Source organism: Acinonyx jubatus, chromosome C1 (genome assembly GCF_027475565.1).
Source record: "Acinonyx jubatus isolate Ajub_Pintada_27869175 chromosome C1, VMU_Ajub_asm_v1.0, whole genome shotgun sequence".
In the NCBI taxonomy this organism is placed as follows: Eukaryota; Metazoa; Chordata; class Mammalia; order Carnivora; family Felidae; genus Acinonyx; species Acinonyx jubatus.
Window position 1 is genome coordinate 119,848,433 of NC_069381.1, and position 18,152 is coordinate 119,866,584.

General features: G+C 36.3%; 1 protein-coding gene across 2 annotated transcripts in view; it reads right to left on the bottom strand.

The window, feature by feature from the left end:
* The window catches only part of DPP10 (dipeptidyl peptidase like 10), a 635,980-nt gene that overhangs the window by 110,178 nt on the left and 507,650 nt on the right, over positions 1 to 18,152 (bottom strand). For both annotated transcript variants that reach the window (XM_027055933.2, XM_027055935.2), the window contains exons 8-9: positions 16,688 to 16,808; positions 5,966 to 6,120 (exon numbers count right to left, since the gene is read on the bottom strand). In XM_027055933.2, coding sequence (XP_026911734.1) covers positions 5,966 to 6,120; positions 16,688 to 16,808 — 276 coding nt within the window. The remainder of the gene's footprint in view (positions 1 to 5,965; positions 6,121 to 16,687; positions 16,809 to 18,152) is intronic.

Sequence of the window (18,152 nt, forward strand, 5' to 3'; positions counted from 1 at the left end):
TCTAAGGAGGATGATAAAAGTGATTTAAAGAGGAGAATGAAAATGAAAAATCCATGTCCAAGTAATTGGCATTGATAAAACCCGAAGTTGAACAGGACCAGAAGCAACGTAATGCATTCCACCAACACTCAGTAATAGCTTCATGAGAACTGTGTTATTAGGCTATTAAATATGACTAGCATGGAGGGAAAGGCAAAGGGATGAATGGGTGAAGACAGAGGAATTTTAGGGCAGTGAAAAATACTCTGTGATACCATAATGATGGATACATGTCATGTATTTGTCCAAATCTACAGAATCCACAACACCAAAAGTGAACTGTAATGGAAACTATGGACTTTGGGTGATTATGATATGTCAGTGTAACTTCATCAATTATAACAAATGCACCACCGTAGTGAGTGATGCTGATATTGGGAGAGGCTATGCATGTGTGCGTGCAGATGGCATATGGGAATTCTGTCCCTTTCTCTCAATTCTGCTGTGAACCTTAAACTGCTCTAAAAAATAAAGTCTTAATAATAAACAAAAATAACTAGCACACCTGTGGAAGTGTATCATACACAGGTCAGAGGTTCTGAGCCAAAGAAAGGGGTCAGGAATGTCTTCCACTACAGAAACAATGCTATAAAGAGAGATGATGGCAATGGTTCATATACTGAAGGGCTTCCTGGAAGATAAGCTATGATCCTGCCTCATGGAGTAGGATCTGGTGTCAGATTTTATAAAGTTTTTCATTATTTTAAAACCCTCAAATTCTGGGCACATCGGTCTTGGACAGTTTAGTTTTATACCACACACAGGAGCTCCCTTTCACATCACTACTGTTTCAATTTAATTGTCATGACCCTCCCTGAAAAAAACGGCCTTATCCATTTTTTCAATCTAACCATTTCTTTAGTTTGACCACATATACTAAAAATTAGAGCTGGGATACAATATTTAGTAGTGCCATTCAAAGTGTTGAACTTTGACCAGCAGCAAGTATCCATCAGTATCACCTGGCATCTTAGAAACACAAATACTAGGCCCTATACAAACTCAAAATCAGACTCTATAGTTATGGGCCCAAGATTCTGTGTTTTAAGACTCTCAGATAGCTAAAATTAGTATGCAAATTTTATAAGACACTGATATATATGTATATATTTTTCAATAATATATATTATTGCTAGTATATGTAGTAATACATATATATTCAATAATGTATAATATATAATAACATATAATAATATATAATATTGTATACATATATACACATATTGGATACATATGTAATATATACATGTATATATTATATATTACAGTTCAGTGGTTACCAAAGGTGTTAACCTGCATCAGAATTACCCAGAGGGCAGGAAGGCTTGTTTAATAAGATTTAACCAGAATTTCTCATGTCATGGGACATGACTGTTATTTACTGAATATAGATGATGGGCAAGATGTTAAAGATCCTCAAGTATTGTTTGATTATCAAAAATGAGACAATACTTCTCTGAGAATATGTCACAAGTCAGCAGTTTTGAGTCAAAGTAGGTTTCCTTTCTGTAGCTTAAAAATAGCTCATAATTTTGTCACATAGACTAACAAAACAGTAATTTCTAAAAATGTCTAGGGGCGCCTGGGTGGCTCAGTCGGTTGAGCGTCCGGCTTCGGCCCAGGTCATGATCTCACAGTCTGTGAGTTCAAGCCCCGTGTTGGGCTCGGTGCTGACAGCTCAGAGCCTGGAGCCTGCTTCGGATTCTGTGTCCCCCTCTCTCTCTGCCCCTCCCCCACTCATGCTCTGTCTCTGTCTCAGAAATAAATAAACATTAAAAAATTAAAAAATAAAATAAAATAAAAATGTCTAAAGTTTAAAAAATGTCTAAAACAGTATATAGTAGCAGATTAAAAAGATAGCTATCATAAAGACACTGAATTTTCTAGTTGGTGAAAAATTGTGCCTATTTTTTATTTTTCAATAAACTCATTTAGAAAAAGAGAAATTAAATTGATTTTTTGTCAGTTTTTATCAATGACAAATAATTTTATGACATACTTTGTCAAAGACACAGATGGTATTTACCATATCATAAGATAGATTTTGTTCATTTGTTTGTTTTTAATGTTTGCAACTCTGCTATGCTTCTACCTGTATGGGATCACCGATAACCCTGTTAGCTTTTACATGAAAACAAACTAAAATTTGTGTACACGTGTGGCCAATTTTAGATAAAAAACAAACATTAGGCTATTTCCAAAACTCAGCTGTCCATCAGTCTATAATCTCAATTGGATTTTTATCTCTCCATGGAGTTTTGAAATTAAGTGCACACTGCAAGTTCATTCACACCTTTCAATATCTGGATCATTTCAATACTTTGCAAATTAGAGGAGTTCATCTATTTGCTTTTTACAGTCACATTTTCCAGAAAGACTGCATATCTACAGAATCCTTCCTCTATAATTCTGAAACACAAGCCTCAATAATAATTAACCTTATTTTACTGGCAACTAAATTGTCATTAAACGAGATAATGCTTTAATTAAGAAGATTAACCTGAGGTTACTGAGATAGAACTGTGCATCTCTTTTGTGCTGAATTGCTAATGATAGGGTATTTTATGAGTTCTGAATCATGCTGAATTAAGTAAAATACAAATATATTTGTTTAGTGTAAGTATTTCATTAGTAAATCTGACCACATTGAGTATTTGCTGCACTTATTTTAATCTAGTTTAATTTGAAGCACAATTTAGTATGAACTCTATGAATTACTTCAATGTCTAAAGTACTACTTTTTGTAAGTTTATTGCAAAAGTAAGAGCAAATCAAAATAATACAGTTGTTAGTGGAAGAACTGACAAATGTTTTGTTTTTTTTTTTTAAAACCAGAGTGGAAAATAATGACTTTCAAAGTTTAAGTAATTTAGCCAAAATGATACTGAAACTTGTTCTGAGAACAAGGATCAAGCTCAGACCTACTTTCTTCCAGTCCTATGGTCTTAAGTACCTGGGCAGGGATTCCTACTAAAAACCTCCCGAGGACTTACGATTCTTTCTCTTGGCATGGCTGCTAGAATAGCTAATGTTTCTTTGTGTTTAATACTCCTCAGTGGTGGTAATTAACACACACTCAGGACTTTTACCTTGCATTACCTGTCTTTATCTATGTATTATTTATATATCTTATGTATCCATCCATCACCTATCTCTCTCTCTCTCTCTCTGTCTCTCTCTCTCTTTCTCTGCCTGCCTACCTACCTACCTACCTACCTATGCATCTATCTATCTCATGTGTGAGACTAAGAATCATATGTATATCTTACTAAGTCATTAGGAGTAAATGGAGCAAACAGAACTACACATATATTTGTTAATTTGACAAGATGATATTTCGATTCCAGATATGTCCTCAGATATATAAGTTAACCTCTGGTAGTTTTACAAAAAGGGACAGAATCAATAAATTTGAGTTATTTCCCTGTTCTTAAAATAACTCTGACTTTTAATGAAGGACAGCCTTTTAGAGAGCTCAGTTTGTCCATTTATAAATAGAGGCAATTGTGAAGAAGTCCAAATAAGGAAAAAAAATAGTGAAACTATCTCTGAAAATATGAAGTATATTATTAGCACACATGATTTGCATAATAGCAAAGATTATTTTATGCCTAGCTTTATTATTGAGAATTATAAAATAATTAACCTATTAATAACAAAATGTCTAGATTTATCAACCCAGTATCTTCTGAATCAAATTTTCTCAGATATTTCTATTTGTTTATGTGTTTGCCTCAGTCTTTTAAAATTATGAGGTCTAGGAGTGTCCCAGTTCAAGCACCAGCAGCCTCTAACTGAGAAGGCAATTTGAAAATGCACCTATTGCGTATGGTTCTTAGCGTGAGTCCTACAATTCCCCACTCCTCTTGGGACATGAGTTACAAAAAATTTGTTTCTTCCCTGGGGCTGATTTTATTTCCTTTTTGCAGTGAACAAACTAAACAGTTGTGTGTGAATATCTTGCCTATTCACATATGCTTTTCACAATATGCCACTTCATTTTGTATTTAAATTGTCAGGTGAATTTTCATTATCATAAGTAAATCAAATGATGTGAGAATTAATACATTTGAGAAGTCTTTTCAGTCATTTTTGGGGGGAAAGATGCAGTGATGCCTTACAGGAACAAACTGTCATTCGTAAAACATGGCTAAATCTCTATTAGAGAAGTCATAAGTTGTGTACTTGAAGTACAATAAAAATCTCTTTGTGAATGTGATTATTTTGTTGTTAGGCTAGGTTGCCATTTTCTCCTGAAGAGCACAGAATATATACGGCTTCTAACTTATATCCAGAAAAGACCTACACATAATATTTCAAAATCATAAAATTAGATTCCTCTCAATTCTCCTGTCTTTCTCAGCTATAAGCCAGTCATTTAATACTACCTACAGTCTACGGAAGGAAGACAAGATTGAGAGAAAACAAACAAGCAAGGAAACAAAACCCAAAAAACAAAACCATAACAGATGGTACAGAATCTCACTGAGTAAACAATCTTCTTATTCCTGACTCTCTATATTCAAGCCAGACTCCTTCCTTCCTTCCTTCCTCCCTCCCTCCATATCCTTTCTTCCCACCCTCCTTCCCTTCCTTCCTTTCCTCTTTCCTTTCCTTTCTCGCTCCCCTCTCCTCCCTCTCCCCTCTCCTCTCCTCTCCTCTCCTCTCCTCTCCTCTCCTCTCCTCTCCTCTCCTCTCTTTCCCTACCTTGAGTAACTTGGGTCTGGTAGATGAGAGGAAAATAAAGAAAGTCACCCCTACCCAGACCATGCCTTCACTGCAAGTATAGAATAACATGTGTCATGGGTAATTTGTCCAATACTTTGACCAATTAATGTAATGCACAAGTTGAAAGGTACAAAACCGATCATGCTTGGGAAATATAAAGTACAACACACGAAAGGAATGGCTTAAAAATAGCTTCTAAATCGAATTAGCAGCCATCTCTTACCAAATTAAGAGGTGAACTGTGTAAAGTGGAATTTAAAAACTTTCCTATAAAACATCTTTACATGATTAATGCATAAGGGTCCTCACTTATGAGACTTTTTCTTTGTAATATCATCATGGGGTAAATACACCTTTAAAAATAGAACTTAAGGTATCAAAAATGCCATACAATAGAAAAAAACAGTTACACTCCAGATGTTTTGCAACCTGCTCCCTACTTGAAAACGGTTTTGCTCTCTGGGCAAGATTTCCATATTTGCCTCACTCAATAAAACAATTCCATCTATCTTAGCCATGCCTGGCTATGGCTCTACCCCAGCATGTTATAAAGTATGTTCCAGAGTATGCTCTGCCAAAATAATGCTGATGTTAATACTAATACTAATAAATTCTTTATAGAGATTCTTTATGCTTAGTCTATTCCTTACTGGAGATACTTTATGCTTAGTCAATTTTTTATGGGAGATTTATAATACACATTAACATATAGTATATTAAATGCTCTACGAAATAATCTGAGAGAAGTTGGATTTTTCTTTTTTTTTGACTAAGAAATTTCAACTCATTTAACCATGAGACTTTTTCTTCCCTTATAACACCTATTACCAACTCGAACATGACAAATGTTAACAAACAGAATGTACTTTTGGAGAAACCTGTGCCTTAGCATCAGTGCTGCCCCTTAATGTCTTCTCACCTTTTTTCTAACTGGGAAGGTGAGGGAAAACAAGAATGAGAGCATCAAAGGGAAATAAATGCAGCAAAAGTGACCGTTCCCAAGCCCTCAATCATCTCTACCTCTTCCTACCAGAACAGTGTGTATAGGCTACTGCAAGCTCTAAAAAGATGAGTCAGCTGACCGGTAGGAAAAGCTTCTTTTTTTCTGCAAAGACAATTTGTTCACGAACCAAGGATACTATCAATCAAGTCAATGGTGCAGAGAGAGAGAACAAACTAGTACTTCTACGATACTTACCTTAGGATATGGATACTGCTTTCCTTTGGGATACAATGCTCCGGTAAATCGAGGAATAATCATGTTAGGCACCAACGAGTCATTTATCATCAGGAAGGCAAGCCTTTCTCCATCTGGTGACCACCAGTGGGCAATATGAGAATGCAGAAGTTCCTCTAGAATAAATGAGTGTTATTTGAAACCAACTGTAGAGATGTGGGCTCAGTGACCCACAAACATCTGTCCTTGAAATCTCCATTGCACATATACATTTTTTTCCTATGCGGTGTGTTGGGTTTTATCAACATCATGAAGAATTCTTTATTTCTGAGTTACCCGTTTAGTCCCAGGGGAAGCAGATGCAATGGAAAGAAAGGATGAAGCAATGAAGTCAGGATTTCACAGACCGTCAGCAAATGTGAAGAGAGAAGGTGAAAGCACTATTGTAATAAAAAGACTAAGAACAGTAACTGAAGACTGAGATATGGCATAAAACCATATTCATGTCACCATTCATTTATATTTGCATTCGATCATATCTCCATCATCAAACAAGTTGAATTTCGGCATTTGTCAATGCCTTGACAAACTAGATTCGTGAAATTATTTTGAGCTCTCAGGAAATAGAATAAGAAATATATTGGATATCATTCATGTGACCGGATCCACTATTCATTTGTCTATACCTGCCTTCTGTCCCAGTAAGTTAACTTGTATCAACTACAGTAAAAGGGCTGTCATGCTTTCCAGAGCATGGCCATTAGGGTACAATGGCAAGAGATTAGAAGGAGAAGAGTGAAATCAGAGTATTCGCTCCCTTGGCCTTATCTTGCAATGTCACTTCAGGCTTGCTGTATGTTTTAAATAATGTCACTACTCCTATGGATGCAGTCTTTTCCATGAAATGTTCTCCTTTTGTATCTTGTAATGCATGGTTCATCTCTATGGACATAGGGGTGGTATAATAGCTTGGTTGCTACTGGTCTAGATTATATCTCTGTCCTTTATGGTTGCACTTCATAAATGTGGTCTCTTTGTAAATAGATCTTCTTCAGAATGTGCCAGCTCTTTCCTTTTGGTACCTTGACAAATGCCGTGAAGAATACCAGCAATAGACTCAGAAAAGGGACCTTTAAAGTGAGATTTTGAGATTACCTTGGAGATCTATATCTGTATCTATATCTGTATATCTATATCCATTTATATCTGCACTACCTTCGATGTAACAATCACCCTTCCAGGAAGGAATTGGAGCATAAATAATCCGTAGCAAAGGATGGAATCATGAGTAATCCACTGTCACTGGTGATGACACAGAATGAAATGCAGATAGAGAGGAAAGGTTTGGGGAGGGTAATTGGTGGTGGCACTTGATTTCCACAACAATGGCAACTCTAAAGATTATAAAGTGAAGTTCACATGGTTCATATGACACCTCAGGGAGAGTACATAGACATAAACTGAAATTGAAACCATGACTGCAAAATCAGGGATACAAAAAAGATCATCAGGGCATCTTTGAAGGAGTCTGTCTCTTCTGTAGTTGCAGGTAAGGCAGAGGTCCAAGAGTACACAGCAAGGGTTGCAGGGCTACAACACAAATTTAGTGGCTCAACTCTGTGTGTGTTTGTTTGTTTAAGCTAAGACAGAGATATTAGCGGAGAAGTACTGGGACCCTGGCACATAGGATAAAGATGCTTAGGTAAATGTGTGCAGTATGCTTATGCTTTCTGGACCAGTCTCATAAATAAAACATTTTATAGTGGAATGTTGCTGTATGTGTCTAATTTTATGGCTGAAGATGCTGAACCTGAAAATTCCCACAAGTCTTCTTGCTGACAGAGGCAGCCTCTATCCAAGGGAGGGAGACATCCTCTGCCTAAAGGCAGAGTGAAGATAAATCCCTGTAAAGTTTATGAGTTCTATATCCCTAGGGGAGAATTTGGAGATCTAGTAGCATAGTACACACCGAGATATATCTTCTAAAGTGAGAGAAAATTTGTTGGAATTGTACTCATGCAAAAGTGAAGAGGGAATAGATTCTTCAGATTCTGAAGAAACAGCTTAAAGCATATTCGCATATGATGCCCTGCTCTACTTCCCAGACAACCTGTGAAGCTGCCTGTTCTGAGCAGAGTCTGTGCAAGAAAGGGCTATGCAGCACATCAAGGCCATGGTACAACCCTTTCTGCCACCTTTACCTTGTGAACCAGCAGATACAATGTTAATATAAATATTCATGGTAAACAGAGATGCTGTGCAGAGCTTCTGACACTCACTATATGGCAATCAAAACATAGATATTACAGGCTTTAGAGAAAGGCCATTTCCTCCTGTGCTGATTAATGTTCTCTATTTCAAAAGCAGATCTCTACTGGGGACTTGCAGAAGCAATTAGTCTGACCATGGGATGCCAAGTGTCTATGCAACCCCGATTGCCCATCATGCACTAAATGTTACCCGATTCACTGACCATAAAACTAAACACATAAAGCAATATCCCACTATAAAATAGAAGGGGTATATATGGGACTGGGACAGAACACAGAAGTAAAATGCCCAGAGTACTGCATCTTCTGCTTTACTCTGTCTCCTCAGCTCATGTCAAAATCTCAAGATGTGTTTTCTAATACACGTTGACAGGGGAGGAATAAATGCAGGCCTGGTTTATGGGCAGGTCTGTATGATGTACTTGAAGACTGTGAAATTGGACAGGCTCTGTACTACAGTCTGACTGAGGAACGGCATTAAAAGACCAAACTAAACATAAATCCTCCAAGTTGGCAGACTTTTGAACAAGATACTTAGTTTTCTACCTTTTGTGGAAGGAGAATTGGCTTGAAGCATGGGTCCACCCTGACTCATGCACGGTAACTAACAAAAGACCTGATCAGCGTTATGGGAAGACTAAAGTTAGAAAACTAGTGACAAGGAAATGTAGGGAAAGATAACTGCATCCATCTATCAGGAGGGGTAAACGTGTAAAAATGTGAAGATAGTAGTGTCCTACTTGATATCCTCTCCTCCACTGCATACCAGAGGAGGCTCTCAATCATCAGATGGACAATATGACTACTAAGTACAGGTCAGTCTGCTTGGGCTCCCACCATTACCTGCCAACAAGAGTGGCTGTCATTAAACTCTTGATATGGCATGATTTCCCAACAGAACCAGCTGGCTACCTGGTGACAGGTAGATCACATGGGAGCCATTCCATCAAGAACGGGTAGCATTTTGTCATTACAAAGACAGACACGTACTCTGGTTTAGATATGCCTTGGTTGCTTAAAGTCCTGTCAGCACTGCTATTCATGGGCTTACAGAATAGCGCACCCATTATCACAATGATTCACCCACATCACCACCGAACAGAAAAGATTTTATAGCAAAAAAGAAGGGCAACAGGCTCAGACCATAAAATTCAGTGTTCTCCATTAACTATATGTACCTGGCTTGATGGAAGGGTGAACTAGTCTTTTCTACCTCGGTTTTGGCCCTATAACAACCTTAAAGTTAGGAGGTCATCATACATGTGTTTCTCTTGCATAGCCAGGAAGCACAGATCTGGGAACTAAGGGGTAGGAGTGTAGCATTCTCTTTCACCATCACCCCGCTAACCCACTGGACACTGGACATATTTTGTTTCTTGTATTCAAGATAAGGAGATCAGTGGTTTTAGAAGTCCAAATGCCTGAGGGAGGATTGCTTCTAACAGGAAATGTCATAATCATGTTCCTCTGAATTAGAAGCTGAAATTTCCCCCTAACCATTTGGGGCTCAATAGGCCTGGAGGAAAAAAAAAAAAACTGACAGAAAACATAGTCACTTTTTGTCTGTCTGATAATTAATCTCATCTGCCAGGAAGAATATATATGTCTTCACTATACAAAGGAGAGGAAAGAAAAAATATATCTGGACTCAGGAGATTCACAAATACTCCTTTGTTCAACTCTGTCTCATTTTCCAATTCTACATTTTCCACATTCCAATTTCCATTTCAATGCAAAATTGAAATTGTAGCAACCTAATTAAGAAAAAGAAGCAAAGGAATAAGATTGGGCAGGGATAAAATTTTGGTTTGATCTACTAGGTAAATAACCTATGTAGTCAAAATGCTGGCAAAAGGTAAAGGCAAAAATGAATCATTAATTGACAAAGGAGCTATGATTACTAGGTAAGGCCTTATTTCTTGTTTAATGGGGGCATTTCCCCTGAAGCCTTCTATGAAAAACACAAGTGTTGGCTGTAGTTATAAATTTCAGACAGGAATATAAACTGGACTGATGCCACTCTACAATGAAACAGTAGCAGATGGAATTTCATGTGTTCTTTCAAAGACACAAAGTTTTTGTTTAAGTAATAATAATACGACTTATCTCTGAGTTTTTGTTGGCCATGGCCAATATGAAACCAGACAAATCAAATGAAGAAAATAAAGATTTTTTTTGCATGCTTTTTTATTTTCTTGGTTCTCACCCATTGGAATCATGTGAGTCTGGCTATGTTTCCCAACCAAAACTTACTGCTTCTATTACTGCAAAAACTATAGGATTCCTTCTTTGTAGGTTCTAATAACAGCTTACGTACCCTTTCCATTTCAGGTGTTAATGACTAAATCATTACCAGCCATAGATTGCTACATATCCCTTGTCTTTGATAAGTGACACCTTTGTTGATAAATTGTTTAATACTACTTTGAATGTGCCATTTTTTTTCCAAATGTAATTCTGATCCTGATTTGTACAAGTTACTTGCAATTCATATGAGGAGACCCATCCACAAGACACACTGAGGAAAAAAAAAAAAAGGCTAAATGCCAAATGGGTGTAAATTCTTGTGAGACTTAAAGGTACAGAGAGATCAGATTGCGTTGCCTAAAATCAACACTCAGGGTTTCTAAGATGTGGGTTCTATCCTAGCTGCAAATATGTATGCACAAGTACTGCCCAAGAATAAGAATGGCCCAGATTTGAGAACACTATTCAGGAGAAACTAGGTATCGTCTATTCTAATTTATTTTAGTGCGATCTATGTCTAAAGTTGTTCCTCACAAAAATGTTAAAATAGCAAACTAGTACACACAAAAAGTTATGTGACTTCCTTCAGGTACAAAAAATCAAGCTAACTGAAATGGGCAGGAGATAAATAAAAGAATCTTTAATATGCATCTGCTTAAGAGTTCTCTTGGATAATGCACACACTTTTGTAATTACATCTAATAGGGGCTCTTACTCATGGAATGAAACTTCCTGTTTAATTATATTATATTATTTACAAACAATGTATTTCTACAAATTGCATTCCATTCCATTCCAATAAAGGTTTGGTTCTTTCTCTTTATTACAATGATTAGAAAATCTCAGTGCAGAACAGATGGAGCTTTCAACACATGTTGTTTTATATCAAAAACACTTAGAAACATAGCCTCAGCACAAAGTACTTACAGAAACCTAATATATAATCATTGTGTTCAGATTAACATGCTATTCTGAAAAGTAAGCTGATTTCAAGTATTTTTGGCGTATCAATTTAGACAGATAAGATTTCCTGAGTATGCCACTGCCAGCCATAGGGGTCTATGGATGACTTTTCCCCTTTATTTCCTGTATCTCACTGTCAAGTTTTTTCAAAGAGTTGTCTATATTCATAAACTTTTCTCTTCCCATTTACACCTCTATCCACTGCTGTCCTGCTTCTGGTACCACAAATTGACTGATTTTGCTTTCATCAATTTCTGGTAGCAAACCCAACAGTAACTGTGGAATCCTTAGCTTATTTGACTTCCAGAGAATCAGCATTGTTATTCTGTCTTCCTCTGGCTTCCATGGCTGCCCCTCTAATTTTTTTCTCTCATCTGCCATAGTCCAGTTTTACTGAGAGTTAGTTAGTAAGTGCTCAATAAATATTTGTTAAATCAATGAATGGATGAATGAGACGTCCTGTATCCAAGAGAAGGAAGGAAAAAAAGCAAAAATAGGCATTTTGTGTTATTCTCAGTGAGCAACCAAAAATGTACCGATTTCCATCTCTTGAAAGGGTATTGTTAATGCCGTGAATTTTTTCTCTCACTTCTTTCTTCTTGTCATTCTTAAAGCTCAATGCACAGACCATTTCTTCTATTAAGTGACTCTATATTCCTCTATCCCATTAGAATAATTCTACTTTTATTTATATATCTATTGACCGTGCTCAAATGGTTCCTTATATAATAGTTGTTTACAGTTTTTCACTCCAGTAAGTTGGAAATACCCAAAACATAGAAACCCTATTCCTCATCACATTGTACTCAGATAATCCTGGAAAGATATATATACCCAATAACTATTGAATTGAATACCGAGGAAGAATTCCTTAAAAATACATTTATAAATCATTTAGGCAAAGTAGTTCCAGTATTTCATATGCTCAAATAACTTAAAGTGATAGTCAATTTTTGTTTCTAGTTAATAGGTTCAATACTTCATGAAATTTTTCAAAGCTGTAAACTTGGCAGCTGTGAACTTTAGGGTTTTTTTAGCAAAACATTCATGTGATATTTTATGTAGTTAAGTTACTATGTTAAGTGAGCCAATTTATATGAATAACATTAGATGCATTTTGTGTGAATTATGTTTAAAATGATACTTCATTTTGAGCATGATGTTTCATTTTTCTTCTGAACTTCAACTCTTTAAAACACATATTTTATTTTCCTTGACTTTCCTTAGGAATTGAATAATACTACAAATACAAAGAGGCTTTGAAATTACACTTTTAGAGACTTAAAATCTCGACATAAGTGCCTTTGGTTGGGATTAACAGCCACACTCACAGATTGGCCTAGACTTAAAAAGTTTAAGCCATGCCCTTAAATGTGCCACGAAAACATTTTATTATCCTTTATGTGACTCCTTCTTGAATCTTTTTTTTTTCCCCTATGATATTTGCTAAAGGCAAATTTCAATAAACAAGGTGGAAATGTTACATGTTACTTCTGGAGTCTCCCACACACACTATTCAGATTGTAATTGATTTCTGTAAAGGTACAAGAAGGAAATCTCCACACTAGAATGTCACATACATACTGCTGAAGATCACTGTGCTGTGGTGGGTGTACTGAAGGGAAAAGATAAGGTTTGGAATCTGGGAGCTGATGGAATCTTGGAAAAGCAAAGTGATAGAAGAAAGTGAAGGTAGTGTGTGGCTCTTGAAATACAGGTTGGGGATGACAGGCAAAATATTGAGGGAAACATTAATGACATCTGAATGGCCTAAATCCCTCTGTCAAACCTTAACACTGATTCCCTTGGTATAGTTCCTTCTCTTGGAAGTAAAGTGAGGACTGAGGTAAGTCTGTGGTCAGAGTCTTTGCTTGAGGAAATAGACCAGGGAAATCTAATGGCTCAGGTCCATAATGTATGCCATTCCTTAGGGAACGATGAAAGGCACTGAAGTGAAACAGGTAAAGTGGATCAGGACTAAGCACTGGATTTGAGGACACATATTCAAGTGCCACCTCTGGCACTCATGAACTTTGAGGCCACGTCCAAGTCACCTATCCCTGTCTTGGTTTCTTCTGTAAACGAATAAATATGCTAGTACTGTGAAGATTCATCACATAGCACATTTGGAATTTGCTAGTATGCCTAAGATAAGATAAGATAAGATAAGATAAGATAAGATAAGATAAGATAAGATAAGATAAGATAAGAGCCAAGGGACTGAGTTTCATTGGAATGGCAAAAACTCTAATTTTTCAATTTCTTTTTTGGAAAGTGTCAGGCCTACAGACTTATTACGTAAGACTTTTGTTATTTCTTTGTCTTTCCTGTCTCTGACACAGTGTTTACTCTCTACTGGAATATATATAATTTCATTCTTTAATTAAGAAAATAACCTTATTTGTAAGATAATGGTCTTTAATTTCTCTTTTGTCAATTTTCTTAAAAATGTAATGCCAAAAATTACACAAAGTCACGCAATATGACATATTCTATGTAAAGGATAGAGACCCAAATCATCTTGTTCAGTGGTCAAGTCAGTACATTCTACACTGAGTTGACTTAGAAGTTCCTTGGATCACATTTTGTTACCCAAGGTAGCATGCTAGCACACTGTGAGGCACCGATGTTCCCACGAAATTAAGTTTTGCATCCCTGATGTATGCATCACTAGGAATGCCTGCTTACTGGGTCTGTCACCACTGTTTACTAGCGACCCAAACCAGAAGCCAAAAAATCATTCTTGACTTCTCATCTACTCCATCCTTTTAACCACTAAGATCTATTTTGCTGCGTCGTCAATTTTAGAATCTCCCCTCCTTCTTACTGCTTTAACCCTGTTACTATTGCTCATTATCTCTTGACGGAACATAGAAAAAGCCCCCCAGCTGCTCACTGGTTCTTTCTGCTATTTGATCCCAGCTTTATGCTGTACTCAAAATGGCCTATTTATATGGAAGATCTAATGCTGACACTCCCTTACTTGAAAAGCTCTATTAGTTTCCCCCTTTATGAGGTGAAAAAATAATCAAAATCCTGGATTATTTTTAGGGTCACCATCCCTTGGTTCTTGCTGTCTTCCTTTTTCTCAAATTTTATGCCCCAATAATATCAAGCATATTTTAGTTCCCAAGGTGCACACGGAGCTATTTAACTTTGCTATGCTTTTGCAAACTGTTGCTTACATTTCCCTAATTTCTTCTTTTTAAAGTATTTTAATTTCAATTCCAGTTTAGTTAACACAGAGTGTAATGTTAGTTTCAGGTATGCAATATAGTGATTCAACACTTCCACACATCTGGTGCTCATCACAAGTGTACTCCTTAATTCCCACCACTTATTTAACCCACTCCCCAACCCACCTCCCCCTTGGTAACCATCAGTTTGTTCTCTACGGTTAAGAGAAAGATAAGAGTTTCTTGGTTTGCCTCTCTCTCTCTCTCTCTCTTTCTTCTGTTCATTTGTTTTGTTTCTTAAATTCCACATATAGGTGAAGTCATATGGTATTTGTCTTTCTCTGACTGACTTACTTTGCTTAGCAAAATACTCTCTAGCTCCATCCATGTCATTGCAAATGGCAGGATTTCATTCATTTTAATGTCTGAGTAATATTCCATTGTATATACACACCACGTCTTCTTTATCCACTCATCAATTGATGAATACTTGGGCTGTTTCTTACCTACTTTCTTCTTTGCTAATCTTTCAGTGTCAACTCAGAGGGTTTCTCCTTTAGGAAAATGTTTGCAAATGCCTAGAATGGGCTAAATCTTCTTTGTTCTTATAGAATCCTATGTTTACTGTGATTTGACCGTTTACCACGCTGCATTAACATAGTCTCTTCATCCCTCAGGGTCTCACACAGTACTGACAATATTTTGAAGATAAAGGGCATCTCTTACCCAGCTCCTCTACATAAAAGATGGTTAGTTCTTGCTAACTAGATTCCTGGAACTACCCAAGTTTCAAGTTTGTTCTCCAGATGTTTCTTTAATTCATTGGGCCATCTCAGGCCCCACCAATAACTTATCTTTTTGTCAGCTTCTGACACTCTGAACCAAAGAAACCTACTTATTACTCTGCGTGTTTGAATTTTTTAAATTTCATACCATAATTATTATTGATATTTCCAAAGTAGCTTCCACTACTCCTCAGAATAAACTGTGGTCTCTAAAATATTTTATTATTTGATGCTAGCATATATATAAAAAATATAGATATAGATATACATGTGCACATATGCATATAAATTTCAAAGGTTACAATGTCTCTTCATTAATAAAATAGCTACACCCGGCAAAATGTTTCTCTTAATGTAAGGTCCTCAAAGTATACTTTGTTTAGTTCCCTGATGTATCTCAGCACCCTTACAAATACTTGGAAAGTAGTAAGTTTTTAATAATATCTGTTTAATGATAGACTGGATGAACAAAAGAATGAAGTAAGTGATTTACTTTTCTTACAGAATTAAAAATATCGACTCTGAGGTAGAAAGATTGCATTTGGCAGTATTGCTCAATAAATAAAATTTATTTTCTAGAAGAGCCTTAGCTTTATAATTTCTAATCAAATACAACTAAGTTAGTTTAAATCTCGGTGTTTTGCCAAGATCAGTTGTGGAGTCTGAAACCTAGGTATTAACCTCAAGCTTTGAATCTTCCACAGGAAATCTGTGCCTATAACCTAGCTGACAATTGGTGGATGCTAAAATTGGATAGAGATTTTCATTACCTGATTCCTTTTTATATTCTTAACTCTCATGAAAACTTGATTCAACAATAACTGCAAATAACTCTTTAGGTGGGTTTTATTTTGCTCCCCATGCAATGGCTTTTAAAATGTGACAGACTGTTCTTAATGGGAATGACTAAAATCAAGTGGCTTTCAAGTACTTTTTCAACAGTAAAGGTTTTTGTTTCTTCTTTTCCACAGTCAGAAAAATTCAGAATCGAATTCCAGGGTGACATAAGGTGATCATTCACTTTCATTAGTTAAGCATCACGAAAATAAAATCTATCTAATCTGAACAAAATGTATGTGTGTACACACACACACCAAATGTGGAATCATATTAGTAGACATGAATCACAACCAGTCAAAATACGAGTGCATGCAAAGACATGAAATCATGAAGGCAATTTTGAGTGAAAATAAGAAGAAATGGAGCTCTAAGTCTTGTTCTAGAATGAATAGAGTTCTTTTACAGATTTTGTATAAAAATATGTCATTTGTGTTCTTCTGAAACTAAATCTATTCAACTCACCTTCATATAACCAGTCAGCAATCCCATTAAAAATAATTCCTTCTTTTCCGGAAGATGTGAGCCGCAATGAACTGCTCTTTATATCAGGTTGATAGTAGATATTATTTTCAAAAATATAAATCTTGTTCCAGAAACATATAAAGCAAACCAAACAAGAAAGAAGAAACAGAAAAAAAATATCAACATATTAGGAAGTTTTAAAAAATACTTTCATACTGAAAAAAATAAAATACTTTCATGCTATAGAATAATAGCTGAGGACCTAAGTGTCGTATTATTTTCCTGCTCTCTGTTTCTTTTTATTTAGTGCACACATTTGCATTGTTTTCAATTATTAACAGCACTTTCCTTCCTTATCATATCAGTATCAAATTATCATTTAGAAATTACATAGTACTGGTATTTAAGCTTTTATATCTTTTTTCTACAACAATTTTTCATCTATTTCATCTATTTTTTATACCACAAAATTGATTTGGGTTTTACTAACTCTTTGCGTACTTAAGAGACTGATAAACTGTATCAGATGCCATTTTAGTAACAGCCAACAGATGGCTTAAGAGCCTCAATTTGGGGTCTTTTACAAAAATGGACTTGGTCATCAGTAAGATCATCTCTAGAGAATCTTTCTGATTCCATCCATCCTGACTCACTAATACCCTGATGAAAGGAAAGGATGGCAAAATTCCCTTGAATTGATTAATGGAACACATCTTGCTATGCCCCACTCTTTGCTGGCAAATCTTTCCTTAATAGCATAGCAATAATAATCAATGTGTGTTTGAGGGTTCAAGAGAGAGTTTTAATTTGAACACATCACAAAGTCTTCCAAAATAATATCATCATCAACAACAGCCCCCACAATAGGAACAACAGTAGAAATTGAGCAGAATCTGTCCACACAAAGGGATGTGTCTTTTAAAAAAAAAAAAAAAAATTTAATGTTTTATTTATTTTTGAGACAGAGAGAGACAGAGCATGAATGGGGAGGGTCAGAGAGAGAGGGAGACACAGAATCTGAAGCAGGCTCCAGGCTCTGAGCTGTCAGCACAGAGCCCGACGCGGGGCTCGAACTCACGGACCATGAGATCATGACCTGAGCCGAAGTCGGACGCTTAACCGACTGAGCCACCCAGGCGCCCCAGGGATGTGTCTTTAATAGAGAAAATTCAGGATAAAATTATCTATAACCCATATTTGATTTTTTTTATTTTAATTTTGAACAATCTCTATATCCAATGTGGGGCTTGAACACACAACCCTAAGATTAAGAGTCACATGCTCTACTGACTGAGCCAACCAGGCGCCCTACATTTGAATACTTTTAATGCAAACCTTTCAAACTGCTCGTCCATGTGATAATATAACCTTCAGAGAATCATGTTTCATCCACATGTTGGGGGGAGTAGAAGACTGTCAAATGGAAAACAAGCTGATATCTAGACTGAACATTCTACTAGGAAGG